Source organism: Bombus terrestris, chromosome 18 (assembly GCF_910591885.1).
Source record: "Bombus terrestris chromosome 18, iyBomTerr1.2, whole genome shotgun sequence".
NCBI lineage: Eukaryota > Metazoa > Arthropoda > Insecta > Hymenoptera > Apidae > Bombus > Bombus terrestris.
The window spans coordinates 4312347-4339837 of record NC_063286.1 but is presented as its reverse complement, the minus strand read 5'-3'; the positions used below and the strand labels follow the sequence as shown (position 1 = coordinate 4339837).

General features: G+C 37.4%; 2 protein-coding genes across 6 annotated transcripts in view; one reads left to right on the top strand and one right to left on the bottom strand.

Moving 5' to 3' along the window:
• The window catches only part of LOC100647243 (tyrosine-protein kinase Btk29A), a 328457-nt gene that overhangs the window by 94535 nt on the left and 206431 nt on the right, over positions 1–27491 (top strand). The gene's annotated exons all lie outside the window — the stretch shown is intronic.
• LOC100647709 lies at positions 2133–12252 on the bottom strand. Its single transcript, XM_003402106.4, has 2 exons — positions 10160–12252; positions 2133–3271 (listed from the first exon to the last, which is right to left on the bottom strand). The coding sequence occupies exons 1-2, from the start codon at positions 10980–10982 to the stop codon at positions 3201–3203; spliced, it is 894 nt and encodes a 297-aa protein (XP_003402154.2). The 5' UTR covers positions 10983–12252; the 3' UTR covers positions 2133–3200.

Here is a 27491-nt window from a genome sequence, read left to right as displayed (position 1 = left end):
AAATTCTACTTCACTGGATCGGCTGTAGCTCTATTTAGGTAGAAACTACGAAACATTTGTTCATAGCGGAGTTTACCTTAATGTAAATATATAAACAACTATTACAATAAATAGACTAAATCGTATCCAAACGGAGACTAGCTTTGATTCGAACGAGAAATTCAGCGAAATAAATAGGAATAAAACGCTGGCAAATGCAAACAATATTTATTCACTTGCCACGTGTATTATTTTCATGGAAAAAACATGACGTTTCTATTAAAACATTTTTTAATTGCTGTTTCTTTAAACGTTTTTCTTGCTTTAACACGTACTGAATACGTTACGCACTGGTTAATTGGAATTATAACAATACGAGAAAAATAAGTAAACACATGAGGAAGGCGGAATGTTGATTTTTCTTTAAACCTCTTTTTCTACTTTAGCGTGTGCTGAATGTTTTACATTTAATTTAATTGAAACTAAAACAATACGGCGGATATAATTAAATATATGAAAAATTCATGGGGAAAAGTGGGAACGTCAAGTTTCAAAATTTCGCAGGAAAAGAAAATTTATTTTTCGTATAAAACTTCATATTCTCTCATATATTAAAGTAAAACATCATTTCATTCTGTACTTTATACTGTATCATTTTCAGTTTTTACTTATAATTCTAAGTAATATACGGGCTGGTTGGTAACTGGTGGTACAAGCGGAAAGGAAGTGATTCTACGCGAAAAAAGAAGTCGAAAATATAGAATAAAAATTTTTCGTTTGAGGCTTTGTTTTCGAGAAAATCGACTTTGAATTTTCGCTCGGTACGCGTGCACTTTATCGCGTCTCGTTATATCGGATCTCACTGTAGATCGTTGTCTCGATTGACGTTATGTTGATAAACACTTCCAATGTGTTAGAAAGTGTTCATAGAAATTTAATTAGAAGAGCAGAAGTATGTGTTCGGCAGAATGGGCAACATTTTCAGCAATTTTTGTAATAATAAACTTTATGATTACTTCATATTATTTCATTATGTATTTCTAATTTTCCGTTACGGCAAAAACAAACTTAAACTGCGATAATATCCATCGAGACAACGATCTACAGTGAGATCCGTTATAACGAGACGTGATAAAGTGCACGCGTACCGGGCGAAAATTCAGAGTCGATTTTCTCGAAAACAAAGCCTCAAACGAAAAAATTTTATTCTGTATTTTCGACTTCTTTTTTTGCGTAGAATCACCCCCTTTCTGCTTGTACTACCAGTTACCAACCACCCTGTATAACACGTTAAACCCCAAAAAAATGAAAATCATGTTTCGTTGCATATCACAATTTTTTAGAATTCTTGTAAAGTGCAAAAATTTTTCAAAGACGACATACACGACGAGTATATGAAAAAAACGTTAGTCTGAAAATTCATAAAAATTGGCATTCCCTCATCTTCCCTTCCTATGTGTTGTAATTATGTTTTTTTGCTTAGTAAAAGTAAACATCAATATTGGGTGTCAAAAACATTTGCATATTTTTAATAAAATATGCAAACAAAGGATCATTAACGTATATCTAAATATGTTATGAATAAGCAACTTGGAAGAAAAACAATACGATAAAAATAAATAAATAAATAAATATATTTACAGTAGACTGTCGCATAACACGGTTATGCGATATAGGAATTCGCGCTACAGGAAATGATGGCGCACAGGAATTTTTCTCGTATAACGCGCATAACCTAAAATAACATGTTTGAAATGATTATTGCTATGCCAACTTTTATTTTCTATGTTCTATCAAACAGGACGATACTTTAAAAATAAATGGCATAAATACGAAGTTGATTAAGCAAACCATATTATTCATGTATGTAACAAATATGTTGTTTCATTGAAATTTAATAAGAATGTAGTTATATAAATTTACGTATTAAATAGGACAATACCTTAAATAGTAAATAGGACAATATTTTAAATAATAAATAGGACAATACTTTAAATAGTAAATAGGACAATACTTTTAATAGTAAATAGTACAATACTTTTAATAGTAAATAGGACAATACTTTAAGTAGTAAATAGGACAATACTTTAAATAGTAAATAGGACAACACTTTAAAAATAAATGGCATATATACAAAGTTGATGAAAGAAAACATATTATTAGTGCATGTAACAAATCTTTCATTTTATTTAAATTTAATAAAAATGCAACTATATAAATTTACGTTTAAAGAGTACAATATTTTAAATAGTAAATAGGACAATATTTCAACAATAAATGGTACATATACAAAATTGATTTAAAAAAACATATTATTAACGCACGTAACAAATCTTTCATTTCATTGAAATTTAATAAAAATGCAACTATATAAATTTACCTATTACGTTCTTCCAGATCTTTTAAACTGAAAAATACTTTTACGATCTTAATTATTAGTCCAATGTCTTCGTTTCGGTGAAAATAAGTATCTATTTTCATGAGCTCATCAATCAATCTGTTATCTTGCTTTATTATAATGTATTTATACAAGAATTTACTGTAATCATATTTTTATAGTAGTAAAAATAAACTTTAACATCATCAAAATTACACTCGAATACACAAAAAATCTGATATCATTAATTTTGATTTATTTGCGACAGTTCTCGCGTCATAACCTCAACCAAAACTATTTTCTTTTTCCTTTCCAACATTTCTATTCATCGAAATTAATTTTTTCTTTCAATATTTTATAAGTATCAGTTGCACTATAAAATTTGACCGGAAGAAAATACAAGCAAACAGTTTCCGGACGAAACACGAGCAAGCTCGGTTCGAAGCAAATACCTAATCTCGAATGAAAAGTTTGGCTGAGTTTGGCTTCCGTTCGCCGGAAGTTCCCGTAGCTTAGCCAGTTCTTGTTCCCTCGTGATTTTTCGGCTACGCTCAAAGCGACGAATGTATATTTCGAAGCTCTCGTTCGGATATTTCCGGTGGCATAGCGTCGACGTTCTATCCGCACAGACGAAACTTTTCAATTTTTAGCATCGGATACGCTTTCTAAATCGATTGGTCGCTCGAATATTCCGTGGGATGGATTTCCATGTAACTTTCTTCAGGTGTTTTCCACGAGATTCGAAGAATCGGGAAAAAGTGGTAGAGTTACGGATTCCTTTTTCCTTCCTCATTCGATTCTTTTGTTCTCGTTCTTTCCTCCATTTCGTGCAATTTCGATGGGACTAGTTTCTTCGAAAATGCTTCAAGCTTTTCGGAACCTTTTTTTCCAACGATCGGTAAATGCCTAGTTTCGCTAGAATTTGAAAGGAATTAATTAGCTTGAAAATATCAAACTTTTTCAATGATATTTTTCACGGTAATGTTTCTTTTTTTGCCTATAAACGCTAATGAAACTTTTCACCAATGTTAGCTGGTTTCGTTACAACTAGTGCGGAAAGAGGTATTTTAAAAATGCTCATATTTCATCGTTGATATCTTTTGCAACAGTTTTTCAGATTTAAATTAAACATATGTTTTTGTTTTATCATTAGCTGCTGTTAAAAAGATGTTCATTATTCTAAAAGAATATCGAAGAAAGAATAAAATTAGATAGATAGATTGCAATCATCTTTTTGAAAAGTATAATAAGTGCTTTTAGGTTAGGTTCGATTTAATTAAGATATCGAGATTCCGTTGATAAATATCGGATCAGATTTGAGGTCTTTGAGGTTTGGAATGGTGAGATAAAGTTTACCAAGTTTAAAAAGAACACGTTATATCTTTCATCTGGTATATTAACTTCGTAAAACTTTCCACTAATTATGTTAAAAAGAAAATGAAATAGCAGCATGATACGCCTGAAGCTGTCTGTGTAACAGTTTCTTATTCTACTTCAATTAGACTTGTCTTATTATATTAGGCTAGTTCTATGAGTAATGCGGTTTTCCTGATTGCAGGAACCGAGTTTCCAACAATAAAACTCGTTATGATAAGAGCTTTATAGAAATAGATAGCAAGGAGTCGTAGACAAAACACAGCTAACCAATTATCAGCAGATACTATTTCATTTTTTGTCTGAAACACGTACCTGAGGAAGCTGCTTTAATATTTTTCCACATATCTGTTGTCTCTTATTAACTAAAAGGATTTACTATTATCTTAAATAAAACATAGAGAAACATTTATCTTGCTACACAAATTAAAAGCTTTTAAGTAAGTATAATTCGCAGCAAAATAATAATTTCTACTGCAGACATTTTCATCAATACAATCAAATAAACAGCAGCTAAATACAAATTCGTTGCATTCGTATTTCATTTTGGATATCTTCAAATTTTCGAGTAGCCAAATTTGGTTATCTATCGGGTTGGCAATTAAGTGATTGCGGATTTTGCCATTAGGTTGTATTGACAAGATCCGCAATCACTTAGTTGCCAACCTAATAGATGACCAAATGCGGCAACTTGAAAATTCTGGCTGTTGTGACATCTAACTGTGAAGCGCAATGAAAACCTTCGTTATTTGCTTAATTGTTTGTTTAACACTTTACCGACCGATACCCGATTAATCGGTTTCTGTCACCGATTGTTACCGACTGATAGCCTATTAATCGTCTTTTTGTCGCCGACAATCTTTCTCATTATTTAAGCAGTAATTTGTTATTTAGTACTAAGGTTTCAGTTGCGTCAGTTGCGTTGCTTTGTAAGTTCTCACAGTTTTATACCAATTTGAAAAACTTAGCGTTCGCGTTGAACGAAAAGAATGGTATCGGAGAGTCCAAACCGAAACAGAACCGGCGCCAGGGAGAATCTGCGCCTGAGATGCCGGTAGTACGTGCGTATGCTGCTGGATCGCTAGCGGTCGGTAAAGTTAATTATTTGAAATGGTAAATTGCAAATCACTTTTTGCGATTTTTATAACATTCGATCATCAGGTTTGCGCATAGCATCTGTAGGTACTATAGTTGCTTGTTTTTCGATTTATCTGCGATGAAGTAACAGCCCGTCACGATTTAAAGGTTATCCGTAGTATCAGTGAATTCATTGATCTCGTAACTATTGTGTACGAATGTTTGTTTCATCGTAGTTGGGCAACAACGTTACCGCAAACTGGCTCAGTTGTATCATTGCTCTTGATGATGGAACGTGCTTGTCATCTGTTCAGATGCACCTCATCGCTGCTACGTATCCTGTGGCGATTTCGCGCAAATTGTTTCTATTTCTTATGTAAAGGGCGTCTTGGTTATAATGGGTTGGCAACTAAATTACGGATCTTGTCAATGCAACCTAATGGCAATATCCGCAATCACTTAGTTGCCAACCCACAATATGTCTTCTTCGGTTAATTACAGAAAGTATAGTATTTTCTATGTAATTTGAGTGATATCGAAGGACGAGTAGCTCTCGAAGAATATTTTTCTTATATCATTTTCCTGAGTCTCTTCGAACGTCGTTGATGTTTTTTCCTTGCGTGTTGCAACTAACATTGAGATACAAAATTATACGATCTCGAAATAATTTTCAAAAATAACAAAGAATTTTCTCTGGCGTATAATTTCATTGTAATATTTAACTATACTATACTATACTAAACTAAACTAAACTATATCACAATATACCATACTGTACAACCCCTCAAAAATACAGTACAATAATTGTATATTACAACTAACTTAGATCTAATTATTATATAAATTTAAAAAAATACTCAAAATATTTTAATTCAATATAGTAGATTATATCTAAATATTAGTAAATAAATAAATTAAAGTACACTATACTTTAAAATATTTTACAATAAATATTTAATCTATATAAATACAAAGAAATAATTATAATCTAATATATATATATATAATATAAAATTCTAACCCAATATTCTATACACTTTTATGCATTCTATACTATCTACATATTCAAATTTCCCGCGAACATGTAAGCATGCACAGCCTATTAATAATTTTTCCTGATGCAATAAAATTTCCCGATAAAATGGCACAGATTGATCTGTGCAATATGAAAATGTTCGATCGAAAACTTGTAAAAAATTGCTAACTTCAATCAAAATCCAAAATCTTAAGGGGAACTCGAACAATACGATTGTCTCAAACAAAGTTCAACTACTCTTCTACTTAATTTACACGACAAGAGAGCGACTTTCTTCGAGAACATAATCACGATAAGCGCTTATCGCGATCTCGACGATCGAAAGGGACTTCGGTCTATAACTCGTAGACGCGCCACTTAATAAGCGGCCATTTTATTTCCCCGGGCGGGCTATTTAAATTGTAAAACACCACTGTCCCAGGCTCGAATTGATTTCGAGACAACTGGTTTGATTTAAATGTAAAACAGCTTGCTCCTCGCGAGGATGACGGTGCTTGGCGCGAGTAACTATTTTCAAGCGGAGCTTAATCTGGCGCGTTCGTCCAGCCTCGCAAAGGAAAAATGCCAGCCGTGAGACGTTAGAGTGTAGAGGCTGCTTTCCTTCGAAGTACCTGCTTCATTTCCCGCTGAATTATCTCGTAATAATATTTTTCCTGGCGAACTTTGTCCCTCGCTGCGTTACTTCCAGATCTTCGCGTTATCTTCGAATTAGAGAAGTTCCATCATGAAATATTACGATACTTCTAGAAAGAAAATTCGCTTGGGAAATTCTTCTCTTCCTTATCCTGAGAGATTTTCTCCAAAAGTTCGAGAAATTCGGAATTGCGGATCGATGATGTCTTTATATTGAGCTGTCAACTAAGAGACTACGGAGTTTGATAATACCACCTAATGACAAAATCCGCAACCACTTAATTGCCAACCGAATATTAACGTAAAGTGTTCAAATTTATCAAAGTATTTGATAATTTCATTAAAATGCAAATGAAGAAACAATTGAACGATCTTTAAGTTACAATATCTTAAAAAAGGAATCTTTAAAATATTTCAATATTGAGCATTGATACGAAACTTTTGAGCAATAGTTTAATAGAAATAATTGTTGAAGAATAGAAAGAAACTGGTGGCTACTGTAATCTTATTGGGTTGGCACTAAGTGGTTTTGTCAATGCCATCTAATGGCAAAATCCGCAACCACCTAGTTGTCAACCCAATATGTTTCATGTGATTCGTTTCTTAAATCCTAGTTTCCCGCGTGTCCTTCTAAGCATTCGCGATTTCGCCAGCTGTCGCTGGATTCTTCACAGTAAATGTAAACCTAAGCTGTAGTTGATAGATCTTTCGGAAGATTGTAGTTTGCGGTGTAGCAGTTTCTGCTCGCGTCCTGCTTCACGATCGTACTTGTACTTCATCTTGTTTTGTGTCTCGCAAACTAATATATGATACTGTTTGTTGAAGTTAACCATTGCGAAATTTAGCTGGCTGTTCATACTCGATGGAAGATTCTCGTGGAAACCGGAACATATTGTTTCGCGTTCGCTTCGCTCATACGTATATCTTATCATGAAATCTTACCTTATCCTTGATCTTCCGTAAACTGTTTGCTTGTGAGAAAAACAATTATGATTTGCTATAACGATACGTTTCAATCCCAGCAATATTAATATATTCTTTCATATTATTTGGTGTATGAGTAGTAGACAAGCCACGTATTGCCACCTAATGACAGTATTGAGATATGTACAATTTTTGTGCTGGACTAGGTCGAATGCGTAGTGGAGATGTTTGTATGTGGATATCAGTGTGTGGAGATATGTGTGTGCGCGGCGACTGAGAAACAGATGAATGTAAACAGTTCGGTCGGTTAACAGTCCACGAAAGGTCGAGTATGGAAGAAAGTACTAAGACGCGTGCAAGTGTGTATCGATGAATATTCTAGAAATCGTTTATAAAATAAATATATGTCTACGTTAATAGTAATGCCCAGTGTAAATTTAATGTCTCCATAACAATATTTCGGTCATCAAAATCCACAATTCTCAACAGACAGAATCAGCAATCACTTAGTTGCCAACCCAATCGCTCGTGGAACCGTGTTCGTGCGAAACAAATTAGCGAAAAGCTGATTGGTTAACCCATTAATTAACACCAGCATTAACGCAACGTTTCATTTGCAAATTTTCTTATAATCATCCTATGGTATTTAATTCTACTGTTTTTTTTTTTTTTTAATTTTATGGCTATGACAGGGAATTTTAAAGAGATGGCTATATTTCTTCGTTATTATGTAAACTTTGCATGGAGAAAATAGCAAGTTTCATAAAACTGTAAAATTGACGTTTAACAATATTATACGAGCCATGGCTCGGTTAATGTTGTTCGAAATTTTAACAACATTTAACCCTTTGCACCTTGCAGTGTCACTCGACAGCAGTCTTTATCTCAGAACCTCCTTTGTCGAGTCCTTTTTTTGTGAAACGTGCGAAAGAAAAGCACGATACATCATACACTTAAAAATCATAAAATACAACAATAGTGTGAATAAAACTGGTATTTAAGTGAATTTGTTTCTTCTCTTATTTATTTAAATACCGTTATTTTTTAGTTAAAGTAAATTTCAAATAAAACACTTAAAAGTGTTGGCAGCTGCTGCTAACGAAATTGAAATAAAATTCCCAGTGCAAAGGGTTAATGCTGCATTTTGTAAAAAGATTTATTTCATAAAATCCTTGAAGAAGTATCGTCGACTAAATTCTGTAGAAAATTCCACTGCGCGCATCGATAGCACCGATAATTGCGTTCCGATGCCTATCGCGGTTTTTCATATTTCTTTTTCCTCTCTCTTAATGGATGGTTTTCCACGAAAAATGCAAACAAGCTCCGCGGTATATCGTTTCTCGTTCGCTGAAAATTCCTCTCATTTTCTTCATTATCTCGTTAACGGGCAACTACTCGAGATTTATGGCCACTCGAAGATATCGTTGAACCGTGCCCTAATAAATAGAGAGCGAGCGAGCGAGAGAGAGAGAGAGAGAGAGAGGAGCGAAATCCATGCTGGCTAGATTTTCCAGCCGAAAACTTGGCCGTGTCTGTTCATTCGCTTTAAATTTCATCTTTTATTCATCCGCGTCCACTTCGTGTCGCTGGTTTTACATCCGCCAATTATTACTATTAATTTCGTTGAAACGATCGCGCGCAGTGCTTTTTAATCGCTTCGTAAATACACGTGGCTATTTGACGAATTACTCTCAAATGGGAGTGCAAACGTTATTTGTATAGCCGTCTGACTCGATGATAGCTACGTTGAAGTGCGTCCTCATTGCTGTTCGCCAACATTTCACCTACGGTTCGTCTGTTTGGCATTTGCACATTGTTCGCAAATACGCTGGTGTCTTGTACGGTGGACTTAAAATGAAGACTACAGGCTAGAAATAGGATAATGATATTACTATGGATTTTTATATCGTTTGATCGAGTAGAAAGAAGGACATATTTTAACACTTGAATTATCGATATTTCTACCAAAACCAGTGAAAATAACTGGTCTTTAAAAAATACGTAATAATAGAATATTTTTATATTTATTGATTTATTACTTTCTTACAGAAGGAATTCCATGTTATGTTGTTGAGAATTGTGGATCTTAATTGCCGAAATAAATGTAAAGGAACACTAAGGGTACACTTAGAATTCAAATTAAAATAGTTATAGATTTATTTAATAAACGATTTCCAGGATTTTCGTCGATATAAATTTGCACGCGTCTCAGCACTTTCTTTGTCTCGCCATCTTCTATACCAAGACTGCCAATGGAATAGTTACATTCGTCTGTTTTTCGAGACACCGCGCATACACATACTTGCGCATACTCATATTCGCATACGTGTGTCACTACTACGTGGCCAGTCTAGTCTAGCACGCAAAAATATACATATCTCAATATATGTAGTACATTTTTGGTATTATTGATTCATCTGGGACCATCATCCCTAAACGAGGGTTGACACATTTATAAAATTGTAGAACCAGTCGTTTTGACTGGTGTGGTATTTCTAGCGTTAGCATTTAGCGATTTAACGATCGATCCGGAATTTTCCTTATAACTGATATCATCGTATCGAATGGTACGCAGTAAAAATTTAAAAAACGTGTGACAGGTTGTACAAAATGAGGAAACTGGTTAATTGGGGTTCGATAAACAGATTGCAGGACCCTTATATACTTCGACAAGTAGCACTATAGCTTAGTCATTGAGGCGTGGATTGGAATTTGATGGTAGGCGCGCACTAAGTCAATTTTTGAGAAAATTTTCCTACCGTGTAGCTGCTGCGCGAAGTCTTGGATGTGCGGTGGAGAGTACCTGTCAGGAACACTGCGGGCATTTAGCGCCCGGTAGTCACCGCAGGGTCGAAGACTTCCATCCTTCTTTAGGACGACGTGTAGCGGAGATGCCCAGGAACTCTTCGATGGGCGCATGACTCCTTGTTCAATCAGCGTTGCAAATTCCGCCTTGACTTGTTTGAGCCGGTCTGGTGCGAGCCGGCGGGGTTTGCAGTACACGGGTGGGCCTAGTGTGGTTTCGATATGGTGCTCCACGCCGTGCCGGATTTTCTCTCGCCCAAAGGCCGGTGGGCGCGTTAGATCAGGATATTTTGCCAACAGTTGATGATAGACCGAATCCCCCTTTACGGTCTTAATCATGAGTTGTTCGCAGTTGGCGGCGTATCCCCGGGTCGTTAGCTGAGTTGTTGTGTCAAGAAGACGTCTCTTTCTTGGGTCCACAAGCAACCCGTAATGGCTCAGGAAGTCCAGGTCGATGATGGGGGTTTGCACGTCGGCGATCGTGAAGTGCCATTTGAAGGCACGTCTGAGGGACAGGTTCAGCTCCATCGCCAAGGTGCCGTACGTTGCGATGGGCGTCCCATTGGCAGCGAATAATTCGTACGCTGCTTTCTTCGCGTCCCTGGATAGCCTGCTTCGGGGATAAACGCTGATGTCGGCCTCGGTGTCCACTAAGAACGAGGTTTTCGTTCTCTGATTTACGATGAAGATGCGGCGAGATCCCAAGCTGTCGTGGTCCGCCGCTTTTACGGACGGCGGGGGTCGTTTCCCGGGTTCCACTTTCACGGGGCGGTGCATTTTGTGGCGTGATCGCCGAATCTCGCGTGATAAAAACAAATTCCGTCCTCACGCGGGGTGTCACGCGAACGGGAACGGCGACGGCGTCGTGTAAGAGAGTTCGAGCGTCTTCGCGGTCTACGGTACGCGCCGATTTTTAAAGCCTTAATCTCCTCCCTCAGCCTGCTGACTTCGGCGGCCAGCGCGTCGTTTTTGTCTGCATGCGGTGCCGATGGCTCGGCGATTGTGCCCACCCTATTCGCGCGGTGGCCGTGGCGATCGTACGCCTCGTCGATTCTATCCGCAGTCCTGGTCAGCTTCTCTATGTTCGTATCGTCAACTGCGGCCAGGACTTCCCTGATACGGTCAGGGAGGCGGTTCCTCCACAGGTTTAGGATGAACTCGTCGGACGCGAGCGGGCTGGCTAGTCTCTTTAGGTCATTGTAAAACTGTGAGGGCTTTCTGTCGCCCATCTCTTCGCGTTCAACTAACCTTTCAAACTTGGCGCTGTCCGATTCTTTCAGGACGCGGATTAGCTCGCTCTTCAGTTTCTCGTACTGGCCTGTGGCGGGGAGGTTGGTCACGGTATCCTCTATCTTTGCGAGGTATGGTGGGTCGAGGAATCCCATGAGGGCTAAGGCTTTTTCGTCATCGTCGCTAATGCCGGCTACGCCGAAATACTTCTCTCTCTCCGCGGCGGCACGCGGAACGAAGCTGGAGATAGTTTGCTCTCCTTTTCCATAGTGTGGTTTGCGGACTATACTGTTCACACCGCGACTAGTCTATCACTGTCACCTCTTACACAAAAAAAATCACGTCGGGGTCACCAGTTGAGGTGATAAGGTGTCGATTAATTCACACAAACACCGGAATATATCTAACTACGAAGTTTATTAGAATTTACCCGATGCTTACACTAGTCGTACAATATACTTGCAGTTTCGTTTCGCGGTCGCTAACCGATCGGCGCAAAGAAGTGTCGGTTAGATTGTCGCTGCTCGAATCTCTCGGTAACTAAGGTCGCGTCGCTACCCTGTCCGCTATATTTATATCCGCCGGAGTTGACGATAGGTGTTGGGATTTGAATTTCGAGAATGTTCTCAAAACGTCCCAACGGGCGCCGAGCTCGCGACCTGTTTACAATTGTTGGTTTTTTGGGTAGCTGACTCACGAGCCTATGGTCACGGCAAAAACGATGGATTTGGCCTAATGATCGGAACCGCCTAAGGTCGATAGATCTATAATTAGCTCGTGTTTGAGTAAACACGGTTTCTTATGTAGCGGATTTGCTGGGCAAAAACTATGATGACTTTTGTCGACAAGTACCGCTACATCATTTTGACTGGTATTGGCATAAGTAACCTCGATACAAAATTATTTTCAGTTCGAATACATAAAAAACAAAATAAAATTCATTATATTATTCTTTTAGTTATCGTTGCGAAAGTTATTACATCATTGCGGAAAAAATATAACTCGAAGTAGGAATTTTAAAGTTAATTTGACTGGTGTGGTAGTTCTAGTGTTAATAAGAAACAGAGGATTGAAGAAGGGAATAATTTGATAGACGATAAATTTTTTTTTATTATTTAATTTGTGGCGGCATTTGGCAATAATGTATATCGCCGAAGCGAAGTGCTTAAGTGCATGGCAACGGTGGCAGACGCCTAACAAACGCGTGGATAGTGGTGATATTAAGGGGCGACAAAAGAGAGAAAAGATTCATTCCGTTTCGAACAACGAAGTGCGAAGGGTCTAGCATAACAGCGAAGCAAATACATTCGAGAAGCGTGATTGTTAGTTGTTGATCGTTGACTGTTAATTGTTTAATAAACCTTGTTGTTGAACATGAAGAGTATTTCTTGGGGCACTTACATCTATTTCCACCTCAAATTTGTACTTTACGATTTGTCCAGCTGGACATTTGGTAAATTAGACGATAAATAGACAACGTTTTGTGTGAAACGAATGATATTGATTTATAGTTGATATGTTAATTTGTCTTAGTTAACATTTACCTTCGTATCTAATGTTACGTGTATTTTCAATTTTCTATTTTCCATTTTAGACACTCGGTATACTGTAATTCTGTTTTACATTAAAACCGTTATTTTAACAAACTTCAGATTTTGCTGGTATAATTAACGTTGACTTTTATTCAGACAAAGAAGTGAATTACACATAACCATTTGTATTCATTGCGTTATTTTAACTATAATCTCATACATATAGAATACATTTATACAGCTACATATTACACATCATTATTCCAATTACTGAAATTCATTCTTTTTAATTCCTTCATCATCTGCCCATTAAGATTCTTTTATCGACCGTCAGGCGACTTTATTAACCGTAGCGCTCGCAGCTAACAAAAGCTTATACAAATTTAAATTCAGAACAACGAAGATTTACGTTATTTGCTCGCATTCATTTCCAACCGTAGAATCACCGTTTTTAAAGATATTATTTATCACTGTTATTTACAAACCTGTTTACCGAGACATCCGGCGTGCACATCAAAATTTACGATCTATAATTATCGCAATACACACAAAGCGTGGATTATCTGGCCGTTCGTTACGCTAATTAGTCCGACAGTGGAAGGAAATTATTCGAAGAAAATTCCGAGAGAAGCAGGAACAGTGCAAAAAGGAAAAAGAAAGAATAGGAAAAAAAGAAGTGTAAAAAATCGAATCCCTCAGGTGCAACCGATAGTTAAACATCGTGTCTCGTTTCATCTTTCTATCCGTTTGTATCAGAATCGCGCTGCGGTACTCAACAGCCGTGAGTGGAACGAGCAGTGTTGCCATTTTGCAGAAGTGTTTTGGAGAAGGCGAAAGGCGCGGCATCCTCTCACGGAATCCCGCAATTATTTTGTTACTGCAACAACGATGCCAATCGAAGCGAACCGTTCCGCTCTCGATCGACCGCAACAGTTCCGTTCCTTTTCATTTGTCGAAGAGCAGTGAGAATGGATGATGGCGTTTCAGCGGCGTTATCTTTCCCTCCTTCGCGTTTCTTTTACATCTGTTTCTCCTCTCGCTTATAAATATTACTTTGTTATTCCTTGATGCGTTTCACGGAGATTAATTCGTCGATATAACCGAGTATCGACAACGTGTTCCTTAATTTATTAATTTGCCGACAGAATTCATCGACTGAGTATAATATCCACGCATTTATTAAGTCGTTCACATACTCAATTCACTAATCGATTTCCTTAAAGGTATTTGTACGTACAGTGGCTCACGAAAGTGCGCGCTTACATATACAAACGATGTACATTAAAGTAATTTGTTTAGACAAGCAGATGTCAGTAGGAAGATGGAAGTTTTGAGGTTATGTCAGTAAAATTTGAAAAGGATTCAGCAACGTAGGTAAGAGTTGATACATTTATTAGAAACACGTGTTGTAAGTGACTGTCAAGAGTATTTGAACGCTACATATATTATTAAATTATTTAATATTAATATTTTACTGCAAACCAATGATACATTTAGTTATATATAATTTGCGTTTAGCTGGAACATAATTGTAAAAGTCGCCACGATTATTATGTATCTTTCAATCAATGTTTGAATTTATTGTTTAATCACTCACTTGCGTGTATGTCGTTCTTTCCGGAAGAATAAAATATCTAGCTACCTTTTTTTAAGCCAAATAAATTCGTTTCTCAACATGTTCAACATTCGTCAATTTATTAATTCTTCTACTCGCGTGTCAGTTCACTAGCCAACTGTACTAACTCTGTCTCGATATTACAAGCTTCGAACATGCCAAGACTACCTTAAATCATTCGTTGATTTATTCATTTAATTTCCCAGCTGCGATTTATGCGTCCCTCAACGTACTTTCATATTGGCTTTCTCGTTCATTTGCTTACTCATTAGCCCATTTAGTCGGTAACTGAACTGTGCCATTGATTTACACGCTCGTTTCTTGGGACCTGCACTTTCCTGCTGCGCCTCTCTTTACCAATTTTCCTCAGTGGCACGGAAAAATGAGCTTTCAGCGAGGTGCACGGCTCCTCTTTGTGTCTGCGATGTAGCCCCGCATTCGTAAGATCCGAACACTGGACACCTCGTTAAAACTTGATAACACGGGCTCTTTAGTTGGCCTCCTCTTTTTCCTCCGTCTCATTCTCGGTTCTATACTTTTCTATCTTGTGCCCCTGATGTCATGACTGCCGCTCGTGCCTACTGATAAAAGAAACCTTTTGCGGCCACCGACCACTAGAGGATAGATGAACAGGCGTTTTCCGAACCTCTCCGGACTACACTACGCGACTTTTCTTCTCGCAAGCTGCACTTCTTTCATCCTGCTCGCTTGCCTTCACCGTCAACGTATTTCTATACCGACGTTTCGATGCTTTTCTCAAAGACTTCCTTGGCTTTCTGTCGTTATTTCAACATTTTTCTTCCTTCCTTCGTCTCTTTTAAATATTTACATATAGAATCTTTTCGTTTTCAATAGTCGCATTGTACAACTTGGCATATCACAATGATCAGTGGCGACAGTTCGATGTTGGCTTGTTTAAAATAAAATCTTTTCATTATGTTTGTTTGTTTATTTGTTTGTTAAGTTCATTAAGTTTCATTAACTTTCAATATAATTTCTCTAGTTGAAATTTTTCAACAATCGGCTGTAGGTTTTATTCTTGATTTGTTATCTTCTGCTTTTGATTGGACAATCTTACGTCGATATTTAACTTACATTCTATTATTTTATTATTGGGTTGGCAATTAAATGATTGCGGATTTTGTGAGTGGGTGGTCTTAGCACATTCTTTTGTTTTGTCAACGTGTTGGAAGCACCTAGCCTATATTGTCTTCTTGTTTGGACCGCCATCTTTAATTTAGTAAAGAAATTCTATGGATTAGTTATTTAGCTTCATTTTTATCCAAATTTAAAATTGGAGGAACAAGACGCGCATTTCAGACACATTTTATTGTATTATTTTCAAAAAGATAAGAACACATCGCAAGCACGCAAGAAGTCATGTGCAGTATATGGGAATGAAGCCTTGAAAGAAAGGCAGTGTCAAAATTGGTTTGCCAAATTTCGTTTTGCTGATCTTTCACTGAAAAATGATCAACGACCTGGCCGTCCAGTCGAAGTTGATGAGACCCGTATCAAGGCCATTGTCGATTCAGATCGTCATAGCACAACGCGTGAGATTGCAGAGAAGCTCAATGTATCGCGTACATGCATTAAAAAAAATTAAAACAGCTTGGCTATGTCAAGAAACTCGATTTATGGCTCCCGCATCAGCTTAAGGAAATTCATTTGATGCAACGCATTAGCATCTGCAATTCGCTTCTGAAACGCAACGAAATTGATCCATTTCTGAAACGACTGATTACTGGCGACCAAAAGTGTACAGTTTATAACAACGTTAATCGGAAAAAATCGTGGATGATGCAAGATGAACCAGTCCAGACGACACCAAAAGCTGAAATTCACCAAAAAAAGATTATGCTGTCAGTTTGGTGGGATTATGAAGGACTTCTGTACTTTGAACTTTTACCAAGAAACCAAACGATTAATTCAAACGTGTACGTTCAACGACTCGCCAAACTGAGCGACGCAGTTCAAGAAAAGCGACCAGAATTGACAAATCGTAAGAGTGTTGTTTTCCAGCATGATAATGCAAAGCCCCAGACATCTTTGTTCACTAGCCAAAAATTATTGGATCTAGGTTAGGATGTGTTGTCACATCCGCCATATAGCCCTGACCTTGTGTCTTCAGATTACCATTTATTTCGTTTCATGCTGCACTCCTTAAATGGTAAAATTTTTAATGACGCTGATGATGTAAAATCATATTTAATTCAGTTTTTTGCTGACAAAAATCAGGAGTTTTATGAACATGGAATTATGACACTGCCTGATGGCAAAAGGTGATCGACAGAAACGGACAATACCTAATTGAATAATGTTATAGTTTTAAGCAAAAATTTTGAATTTTCTTTCTTATTTAAAATATGCAATCACTTAATTGCCAACCAACGTATCAACGTCCCATAATTGAGAAACACTACATTTACACACGTGTAATTAGAAATGTCTTAGCACCTAAAGAAAGGATAGTATTCTATTTGAGCCGCAGTTAAAGACAAAACAAATAACACTGTGAGGTGATATTGGGTGCAGTGCATTAAATAATCATTCGGAGTTTAGGTCAACAATATATTTATTAACAAGTGTCTTCTTTTGATCGCGTCGCGTATCGCTCTCGGTTTCGCTGCCCGGTTACAACCCGACTTTATCGCTTCCTAGTTCGAACCTAACTATCGATCGGATTCGATTCTTTTCTTTTCGTCGCCCTTCAATATCCCCACTATCCGCGCGTTTATGTGGCGTCCGCCACCGTTGCCACGCACGCCTTTTTCTTGAACATTCGACGGAAAGACCGTTGGGATGTTGATGGCTCATTAGGCACTTCGCTTCGACGATGTACATTGTTGCCGAGTGCTGCCACAACCGTATCGATAGAAGTACATACTTTCCACGATAAATAGATAAAAGCGTATAAAGATACTGAAGGAGATACAAAATTTCATTGAAATTCCAACACGTCTCTGTTGTTTTCAGAAAAAGCATCACCTGTATTCACATTTTTCGTTTATTTTCGCCAGATTGCGATAGAGGCGCGAATCGAATGACCCGTATTTCAATAATTATGCAATCATGTCTTGGGAGCGCGTCTTGCGCGGGTTCGTGCCTCGTCATACGACTCCGCCATCGCTTTCATTAAAAATTCCCCAAGGCCTTCGGTGAATAGCGCTTTCAGCTTGCAGGATGCAGACGCGGCCGATAAATAAATTACGAGAGAGAACGAACTCGCGTTTTCCAACTTTTCACCGACTAGCGGCATTAACAAATGCCACATTCTCCCGATGGATTTCCACCCCTTTTCAACACATACATACGCGCGCCAAAGAAAATGAAATGGTCCATTTAGAATCTTTTGTTCTTTTAGAATAGAAAGGTTGAAATGTTTAAAAAGATCGAACAACCTGCAGCTCTTTTATCATTGAAAATTCCCCTTGATTTAGTTATAACTATAGTTATCGTGGCGGGTAATGCCAGTAGAATATAAAAGTTTGGTATTAGACATGTAAGGTCGTATAAGGTCCTTCTTGCTTGAGAATTTCTTGCAGAGTTTTTTTTCTGAGATATTGACATTAAAACTACTGGCATTTGAGACGTAGCTATTTCTACCAAAACCAGCCAAAATGACTGGTTTTTAAAAAATACATAATAGTAGAATATTTTTATATTTATTGATTTATTATTATCTTACAAAAGGAACTCCACGTTCTGAGATCATAAAAACCATGTAATAACAACTATAATAATAACAATAAGTACAATAATGAAGAATATTTAGTATCAAAATCTTTGGTAACAAGAATACTAAAATAAATTTCCATTGGTAAATATAAGAAGTATAATATAATAATATAATAATAAGCGTAATAGAATAAATGAAATACAAATATAATCTAAGCAGGTATTACAGTGGCTAGAAAAAATATTGCTATATTTACTCTCTAACATTTACGTACTAACTAATTAAGTTTCATTTATTAGTACTGAGATACGTATAATTTTTGTGCTGGACTAGGTCGAATGCGTAGTGGAGATGTTTGTATGTGGATATCAATGTGTGGGGATATGTGTGTCCGCGGCGACTGAGAAACAGATGAATGTAAACAGTTCGGTCGCTTAACAGTCTACAAAAGGTCGGTTATGGAAGAAAGTGCTAAGACGCGTGCAATGTGTATCGATGAATATTCTAAAAATCGTTTATAAAATAAATATATGTCTACGTTAATAGTAATGCCCAGTGTAAATTTAATGTCTCCATAACAATATTTCGGCCATCGAGATCCACAATTCTCAACAATTAGTATTACTTTAACGTAAATATAGAAATTTGACATGGCGAAAATGAAGTGTAGATTAAACATCTTTTTATTATTGATGAACCTATTTGCAAATATTTTTTATAGCCAGTGTGTGTTACAACCTAATAACAGTACACGCTAAATGCCTGTAATAAACACGTGTAGCAAATTGCATTTCTTTTTTTCTTCCTGTCTCCATTAGGTTCTTTCCTTTCATTCGCCCATTCCAAAAAACGTACAATTTCATCCATCGAAAGAACGAACGTAACATCTCCGCTACCTACCAATTTATCAAATCTGTAAAGCATGGCGTGTAACACACGATATTAAGCATTTCCGCAAGTTCATGCCACGGAAAGCCAGCAGCAGCAGGAAGACATTAACGACATTCATTTAACACCGGATGCCCTTGGAAAAAAATCCATTAAAGCTACACGTTCGAAAAAGAATTACGGGGTGAAATGTACGAGAACATTGGAAAAAAAAAAGAAAGGAAACCACCGTTATATGAAATATTGCTCTTTATTTTAACGGGGCAACCAGAACAGAGAGAATATTTTTTAATGCGTTGCCCGCAGACGAAATGGTGGCGCTGTTAGCCCGTCAAACTGTATCGTTCCTATTCCGACTCGTTCGTTACACGAAATTTATTCACAACGGAAATTTCATTAGCAAACACTGCCAACAGTGGAGTCCTATCTTTTTTCTCCGACATTTTTGTTTTGCTTTTTTTTTTCTCTCGATTCACTTGCGGTTCTCCACCGCGGTTCGATTATGAATCAGCTTGTCATGGCAGTTTGCACGAAACGCAATATTTGCCCACGGGTATGTTGATTCGAGCGAGCTGTTGAAAAGTGTCTGTGTCCGCCTTATTTGAGTAATTTGTCGATGTTTGTTAACCGCGAACGCACGCAGGCAAATTAAGAGTTTCGATGGAGCTGCAGCGTTTTTACAATTAACTTGAAATATCGCGTTTGTTAAGACATTTAATTACAGAATAAACAAGGCCGATGTTGAATTTTATATTTTTTATCGCAGCACGTGCTCTCGCATCACATCTGCACTTTTACGCTGCGTAATTAATTTTTCTAACCGTGTTCGAAAATATGTCAATTTTAGGAGAAAGGAAACTTATTTTAATCGTCGACGGTTTATGATATTTCCGTGTAATTAGCATATATGGAAAGTCGATTAGTCGAAGCTAATTAGTTGTTTTCTCTAATTCACTCGATTGCGGAAATTTTGACAAACTCATTCTTTTTTTATTATTTAATTTATACTTTGCAATTTGTCCAGCTGAACATTTGGTAAATAAACTCATATCTTTACGAACACTGCTTTAGAAAGAGAGAGTAACGACTATTTTATCCTACTTTGACTACTTCGTATCTTTCTACACATTTCAATTTCCCATAAATGTGTAAACATTCGAAGTCTGTTAATCGCGAGTTCTAGCGATGGAATCGAGAAATTTACAGAAAATGATAAATATTTATAATATGAAAGAAAATAAATTCAAACGACATGGTACATAACCTTAAATCAATGAACGTACAGTGATCTTTGATCCTAATCGAATATCATTATATAAAATTTAATTCAATATAAACTGCTCTTTCTCTTATTCGAATTTGTTAGCGACTCTTATTACGATTATTAATGACCGGGTTAATGACCAATTGTTTAATTAATCAGATTTGTTGAGAATTGTGGATCTCGATGGCCGAAATATTGTTATGGAGACATTAAATTTACACTGGGCATTACTATTAACGTAGACATATATTTATTTTATAAACGATTTCTAGAATATTCATCGATACACACTTGCACGCGTCTTAGCACTTTCTTCCATACCCGACCTTTCGTAGACTGTTAACCGACCGAACTGTTTACATTCATCTGTTTTTCAGTCGCCGCGCACACACATATCTCCACACACTGATATCCACATACAAACATCTCCACTACGCATTCGACCTAGTCCAGCACAAAAATTATACATATCTCAATAAGATTAATTAATGACCCATTATTACAATTAACCAAATATCAAGATCGCAATGCTAATGTAGTGTTCGTTGATTTAATGCAAACTATTGTAACAGTTATGTTTATAAATAACATAGTTTTCGTTGATTTAATGTGCAACCAATTTTTCTTTTGATCAGGTAGTCGATATTATTCGCGTCCATCTTGGAATTACGACGTGGAATTCGCTGTTTAATGTTCCTTCACGAACGCGCATTCATCAACGTTTTTTCTTGCCAACAGATAAACATGTTGCCAATATTTGACTTTTGTCATCTACTTTTTCTTTTCTTCTTTTTAATACACGAGGTTGAAGAGGTTCTGTTTTTCAGCTGCACAAACAACAACATCGAGACGAAAGTATAAATAAAGGGAGGTCGTTAAATCCATAAACTGTTGTACGAGAGAAGCGAAGAATTTTGTATTTTTAACATTCCAGTATTTTTCTTCGCACGATACACGAGACATGCAGATTCCTCGGTGTTCCATTCCATTTTTTCCCACTGTATCTGCCAACCAGATACGATATTTCACTAACGTGATACTGCATTATCGAATGTCGTAAATATCAGTCGTATGCGCGGCCACTGAATTTATAATAATAAACGTTATGGAGAGCGGAATTGTAGTCAGCGATCAGCCACATTGTCAATGTTTCACCGTTTCCATCCATCGTTTATCATTCTCCCTAATTCCTGCGAGTTTCAAACCGAGTTTCCTATACGAATTGTAATTAATCTTTTCTCTGTTGGTATCTCAAACCATGAAAGCATCTTACAAACAATCAAAAAACACTTCCCTGAACAAATCCACCACTTATTCAAATCATACCTAAGCAACAGAAGTTTTGTAGTAAAAATAAAGGATGTATATTGTGAAGTAAAAGACATCAAGGTAGGGGTACCGCAAGGAAGCATCTTAGGACTAATATTATACACGATATACATAGCCAACATACCAACAGCAAAATACTGACATTCGCGAACGACACAGATGTACGTCAGGCACACTAACGCAGAAACAGCAGCCACCACATTACTACAAGAGCACACCAAAAGAATAGAAAAATGGCTACAAGGTAAACAAATAAAAACAAACTCCAGTAAATGCAGCCATATTACATTTACGCTAAGAAAATGGAAACCACCAAATATTCAATTGAATGGCACGCACATAACACAAACAAGGCAACTTAAATACCTATCACTCCACTTAGACATGCAACTTACACGGAAGCAACATATTAAATCAATTATAGACAAAATACGGATAAAAAGAAGACAGATGTGCTGGTTAACTAGTCGAAATTATAAACTCAGCATAGAAAATAAATTAAAAATATACAAAACGATAATAAAACCAATTTGGACGTACGGAATGCCACTATGGGGGACAGCAGCCACATAAATAAACTAGAATCGCTACAATCGAAGATACTGAGAACAATAGTAAACGCCCTCTGGTATGTCAGAAACGAGGATATAGGCATAGACTTAAAAATACTAACGGTGAAGGAAGAAATCGGCAGGTACACAGAAAAACAAGGAAAGAACGGCAACAGATCCAAACCAGCTGGCTGCTGAAGCGAGTAAAACTCTGATAGATAGAAGACTAAAAGAAAACACCCCACTGACCTCACTAATGAAATAAAATAGTCAAACTCAAAGATGGTATCCCTCTGGGGGTAACCATCCACATGTTATTTAGCAATTTACCAAATGTCCAGCTGGACAAATTGTAAAGTACTGAGGTGATATCGGGTGTCGTGCGTTAAATAATCACTCGGTGTTTAGGTCAACAATATATTTATTAACAAGTGTCTTCTTTTGATCGCATCACGTATCGCTCTCGGTTTTATTAGTCAATTTCGCTGCGCGGTTGCAGCACGACTTCATTGCTCCCTGGTTCAAACTTAACTATCGATCGGATTCGATTCTTTTCTGTTTGTCGCCCCTCAATATCCCCACTATCCACGCGTTTGTTAGGCGCGCGTGGCAACGGTGCCGGACCTTCTCGAATATTCAGCGTAAGGATTGTTGGGATATTGATGGTTCATTAGCCACTTCGCTTTGACGATATACATTGTTGCCGAGTGAGGCCACAGTACAAATGAAATAATAATTTCGCTCAGCTGAGATATTCGGAGAGCCTTTTCTATTCCAGTGATTTATATTTGTCTTTCTCTTTTGTTCCAGGTGAGTACGCTACGATACCGATTTAATTGACCTGTAATTTGGTGAGTATTTGTCAAGTTGTTTGAAAACGGCAAAAGTAGGCCATAATTAATGAAATGTATAATTACATTATGCAAACTATAAATAAATAACATTCATGTGGAAATGATTGAGACTAACGAATCGGAAGGGAATTTATGCTTATCGTAACTATAATTGTTGACATAAAATTTTTATGGAAGTTATTACGTCGTTTCTCTTATTTTCATAGACTTAGTGTTATCAGATTTTTATTTGGTTTTGATTAATGCGAGATATTATAGAAAGTATAAGTTTGGATGGAAAATTTGAAAGCAACAAGCGAATATTTCGCGTTGGAATTCTAACAATTCTAACAAGAGAGAGAGAGAGAGAGAGAGAGAGATTAAAAAGTTGGGAAGTTGGGAAGTGTCAATGTTAAACTCAGTGAATTAAAAAGCTATACAAAAATGATAATATTGGAAACATTGTTTCTTAAATTTACCTCAAAATTTTCTATTATTTTCTTATCTTCTTGGCATAACTAAATTCGTAGAAGTAACTTGTTTTTTATTAAATTGAACTTGAAGCTTTTGTTTCTGCATATTACTAGCTACTATTACTAGAAGCGTGTATTTGCATCATTAAAATTCTGCATAAAGAGAATTAGAGTTATTGGGTTAACAGCTAAGTGATTTCGGGTTTTGTCAACACCACTTAAGGATTTTGTCATTATTTGCCATATGGCGAGAAGTATCACGTTGCCAAACAGAATCTTATTGTGTGACGATGAGCGATGTATTGGGTTGGCAATTAAGTGATTGCGGATTTTGTCAATACCACCTGATGACAAAATCCGCAATCACCTAGATGCCAACCCGATAATTAACACTTTACTGACCGCTAGCGGTTCAGCAGCATACGCACGTCCGACCGGCAGCTCTGTTTCGGTTTAGACTCTCCAATACCATTCTTTTCGTTCATCGCGGACGCTAAGTTTTTCAAATTGGTATAAAACTGCGGCAGCTTACAAAGCAACGCAAGTGATGCAACTGAACAAGGTACCTTAGTATTAAATAATAAATTACTGCTCAAATAATAAGAAAGATTGTCAGCGATAGAAAGGTGATTAATAGGCTCTTAGTCGGTAAGCGTCGGCGACAAAAAGCCGATGAATCGGCTAATGGTCGGTAAAGTGTTAACGTGGGGGACGTGTATACTCGTGCAAACGAATACAAAACAAGCGATTAAGAGGAAGTTCGATGTGAATCGTTCGTACGTTAAAACAAGGAAATTAAGGAAATACGGCAAGCAGCGGCTATTGTTAAACACCATTGTTAATATTACTGTTGCCTTTTGTCCGGTAGAAAATTTCTGTTTTATCGGTGCAATGGAGTAGCAAGCAGCTGGTCGGTGAAAATGAGTACAATGTATAGTTTAATGGCTAACGAAAAAATAATCGAATCCTCTTGAGATTGGTCGGTCGTTCGTTAAAACGAAATGAATTCCATTGTAGAATTCCTATAGAGTTTTATTTAAAACGTATTTGTTTAAAAAACGAATTCAAACGAATTCAACTGAGAAAAGTAAATGTTTTTATTGGCTAGGCAACTAAGTGATTGTGGATTTTGTCATTAGGTAGCATTGACAAAATCCGCAATCACTTAGTTGCCAAACCAATATTAGACGCCTCCGTTCCACGACGACGATGATCACAAATATTTGATCGAAGTTTCCAATTAGTAAGCTTTTAATTAGTAGCCCACGTCAATTATTTCCTCGACACGACGATTCCATCGAATCTGCGCGATCGTTTCGCGAAAGTTCCCATCGTACAATCGTACGATTTCGTTAGACTTTTCTCGTTGTTGCACGAACGTAATTGTGAAAATAAGGTTAGCCATCAACAAGGATCGGAAGATCGGCAAGCGAGATGTTGTTACTGGAACAGCGTCGCTTGGCAATTCGCCATTCGAAGGATGAATGGCGACAATTAAGGGACACGCAATGATGTTGCTGCCCTGTTGCGATTAACAGTGCAGCTGTGCTTAACGAAATTGTTAATTGCTAATTAAAGCAAGATCGAACTCACGCTGTTAAATATGCAGAATGTCCTGTGTTCGCATGACGAGAAAGCCTCTCGCTTAATAATTTCCGACGTAATACTATGTTAATGAGTTGAAGCATCGCCCCCAAGTTAGTTATGTGGAAATTTGTGCCACGAAACGCGTAGTTATTGCTCTTCGCTTTTATTACTCCATACACGTAGCAGCAGCTTTAATCTCTTGTTGATATTTAATTATAGAAACAGCTGGAATTTACGTGGAAATCTTTCGAGTGTACATTTGCCAACACCTGATACGACTTCATTAAGACCGCTGAATACACAAGCACTTTCGTAATTTCCATTTTAGGTGGCACGAACCATCCGTGTGTTCAAGTGTAATCGTATTATATGTCGGTAACTAAATGATTGCGAATTTTGACAATATATATAATGACAAAGTCCGCAATCACTTAGTTGCCAACCCATATAATATTGTACATGGTATATGGTACATGGTACATGCTACATGCTACATGGTACATGCTACATGGTACGCGCTACATGGTACATGGTACATAGCACATTGTACATGCTACATGATACATGGTACATGCTACATGCTACATGCTACATGGTACGCGCTACATGGTACATGGTACATTGTACATGATGCATGGTACACTGTACATGCTACATGCTACATGGTACGCGCTACATGGTACAGTGTACATTGTACATGGTACACGATACACTGTACATGGTACGTGGTACATGGTACATGGTTCATGGTGCATGGTGCACGGTGCATGGTACACGGTACACTGTACATGGTACATGGTACATGATGCATGGTACATGGTACATGATACATGATACATGGTGTATGGTGTATGGTGTATGGTGTATGGTGTATGGTGTATGGTGCATAGTGCATAGTGCATGGTGCATGGTACATGGTACATGGTACATGGTACATGCTACATGCTACATGCTACATGCTACATGCTACATGCTACATGCTACATGGTACACGGTACATGGTACACGGTACATGGTATACGGTACATGGTACACGGCACATGGTACATGGAGTTTCGTTTCATACAAGATAACTCCGACACGATGCAAAGGTAAAGTTGAACGCATGTCACCGGTATCAATTATCGACTTAATTGTTTTATAATTCTATATAATTAATAAACGTACTCCCTTATCAATAATAGTGATCTTAAGTTTCATCCAAGCTTGTCTCAGAAAAATTCGGTATCGACATTCGACAGTTCGATTCTTCGACCAATTAAACGACGTCTATAGCTGAACGTAGCTCGTATATCGTCGACGAGAAAATCCTTATCCGATGATGAAACGCTCTGTTCATGATGCAATACGTTCGTAACGAGAAACAAGAATGGAGAAACGAGTACCGGTACGATCGAGTTATCTAGAAAAGTAATGAACACGGTTTCAATAGCAGACTTATCGACGCGGTGCAGTCACGTCCAGCGAATTCGACTAATTTTTTTCACCCTCTTCCTCTGTGTGTACCTAACGATCGAACGCAAAGGAACAGAAAGAGACGAGAGAACGACAGAAACAAAGAAAAAAGGAAAGATGAAACAGCGAGCAATTAGATGGTTCGCTAGACTAGTTGTGATTAATCGTGGGCGTTAGGTGGCATTTTCATGCAGCGACGACTGGCTCGGTCTGCGACTGGAACATCAAGCCGCAAGCCCGCGAACGCCGATTAATCGCCGTAATCCGAAATGATCGTGGCAATTTGACGAGGAAAGATATGGTTGGAAACGCGGCGTAATTTATTCCTCGTTTCGGCTTCTCAACGGCTGAAATCAAAAACGCTGCCCCGTGAATTAGTCCAAGTCCCGTTATTCCATCGATTCCTCAGCCTCGCAATCAACTTCTTTCGCAGATTTCCTCGTTTTCAAGCGTTACCTCCAACCTGTTTTTAATTACCGATTTTTTCCAACATTTAACGAGCTGCTTTGGAGAATTTATAGGCATTGAAAAAGTCAGGATTGAAGACGTTTTTTCGGTGAAACTGCTTGATCGAATTGCATTAATTTTCAGCTGTCAGAGTGATAGGTTCCGGACTTTCTTTCGCTCTTGAAAATTGTCACATATGCACAGATGTTTTTCACAGAATTAACGCTAATTTTTACTGACGCAGAAATACGTATATGCCTTCTTCATTGTAATAATTTATTATTAGGCTGTCCGGAAAGTGTCCTTCTTCCACAAACGTGTTTTTACAGCAGTGCACCTTCATACAGACGTGAAACCAAGTCTGTGAAATGTCACAGTATTTATCTCAACAAAACAAAATCGA

What these genes read in the sequence shown, in the direction of transcription:
- LOC100647709 (XM_003402106.4), bottom strand. Translation starts at nt 10,982, where the DNA reads ATGCACCGCCCCGTGAAAGTGGAACCCGGGAAACGACCCCCGCCGTCC. An exon ending in CTTCGCGCAGCAGCTACACG is followed by an intron (nt 3,272 to 10,159) that starts GTAGGAAAATTT and finishes TTCAAATTCTAG; the next exon opens with CGAAACTAGGCATTTACCGA.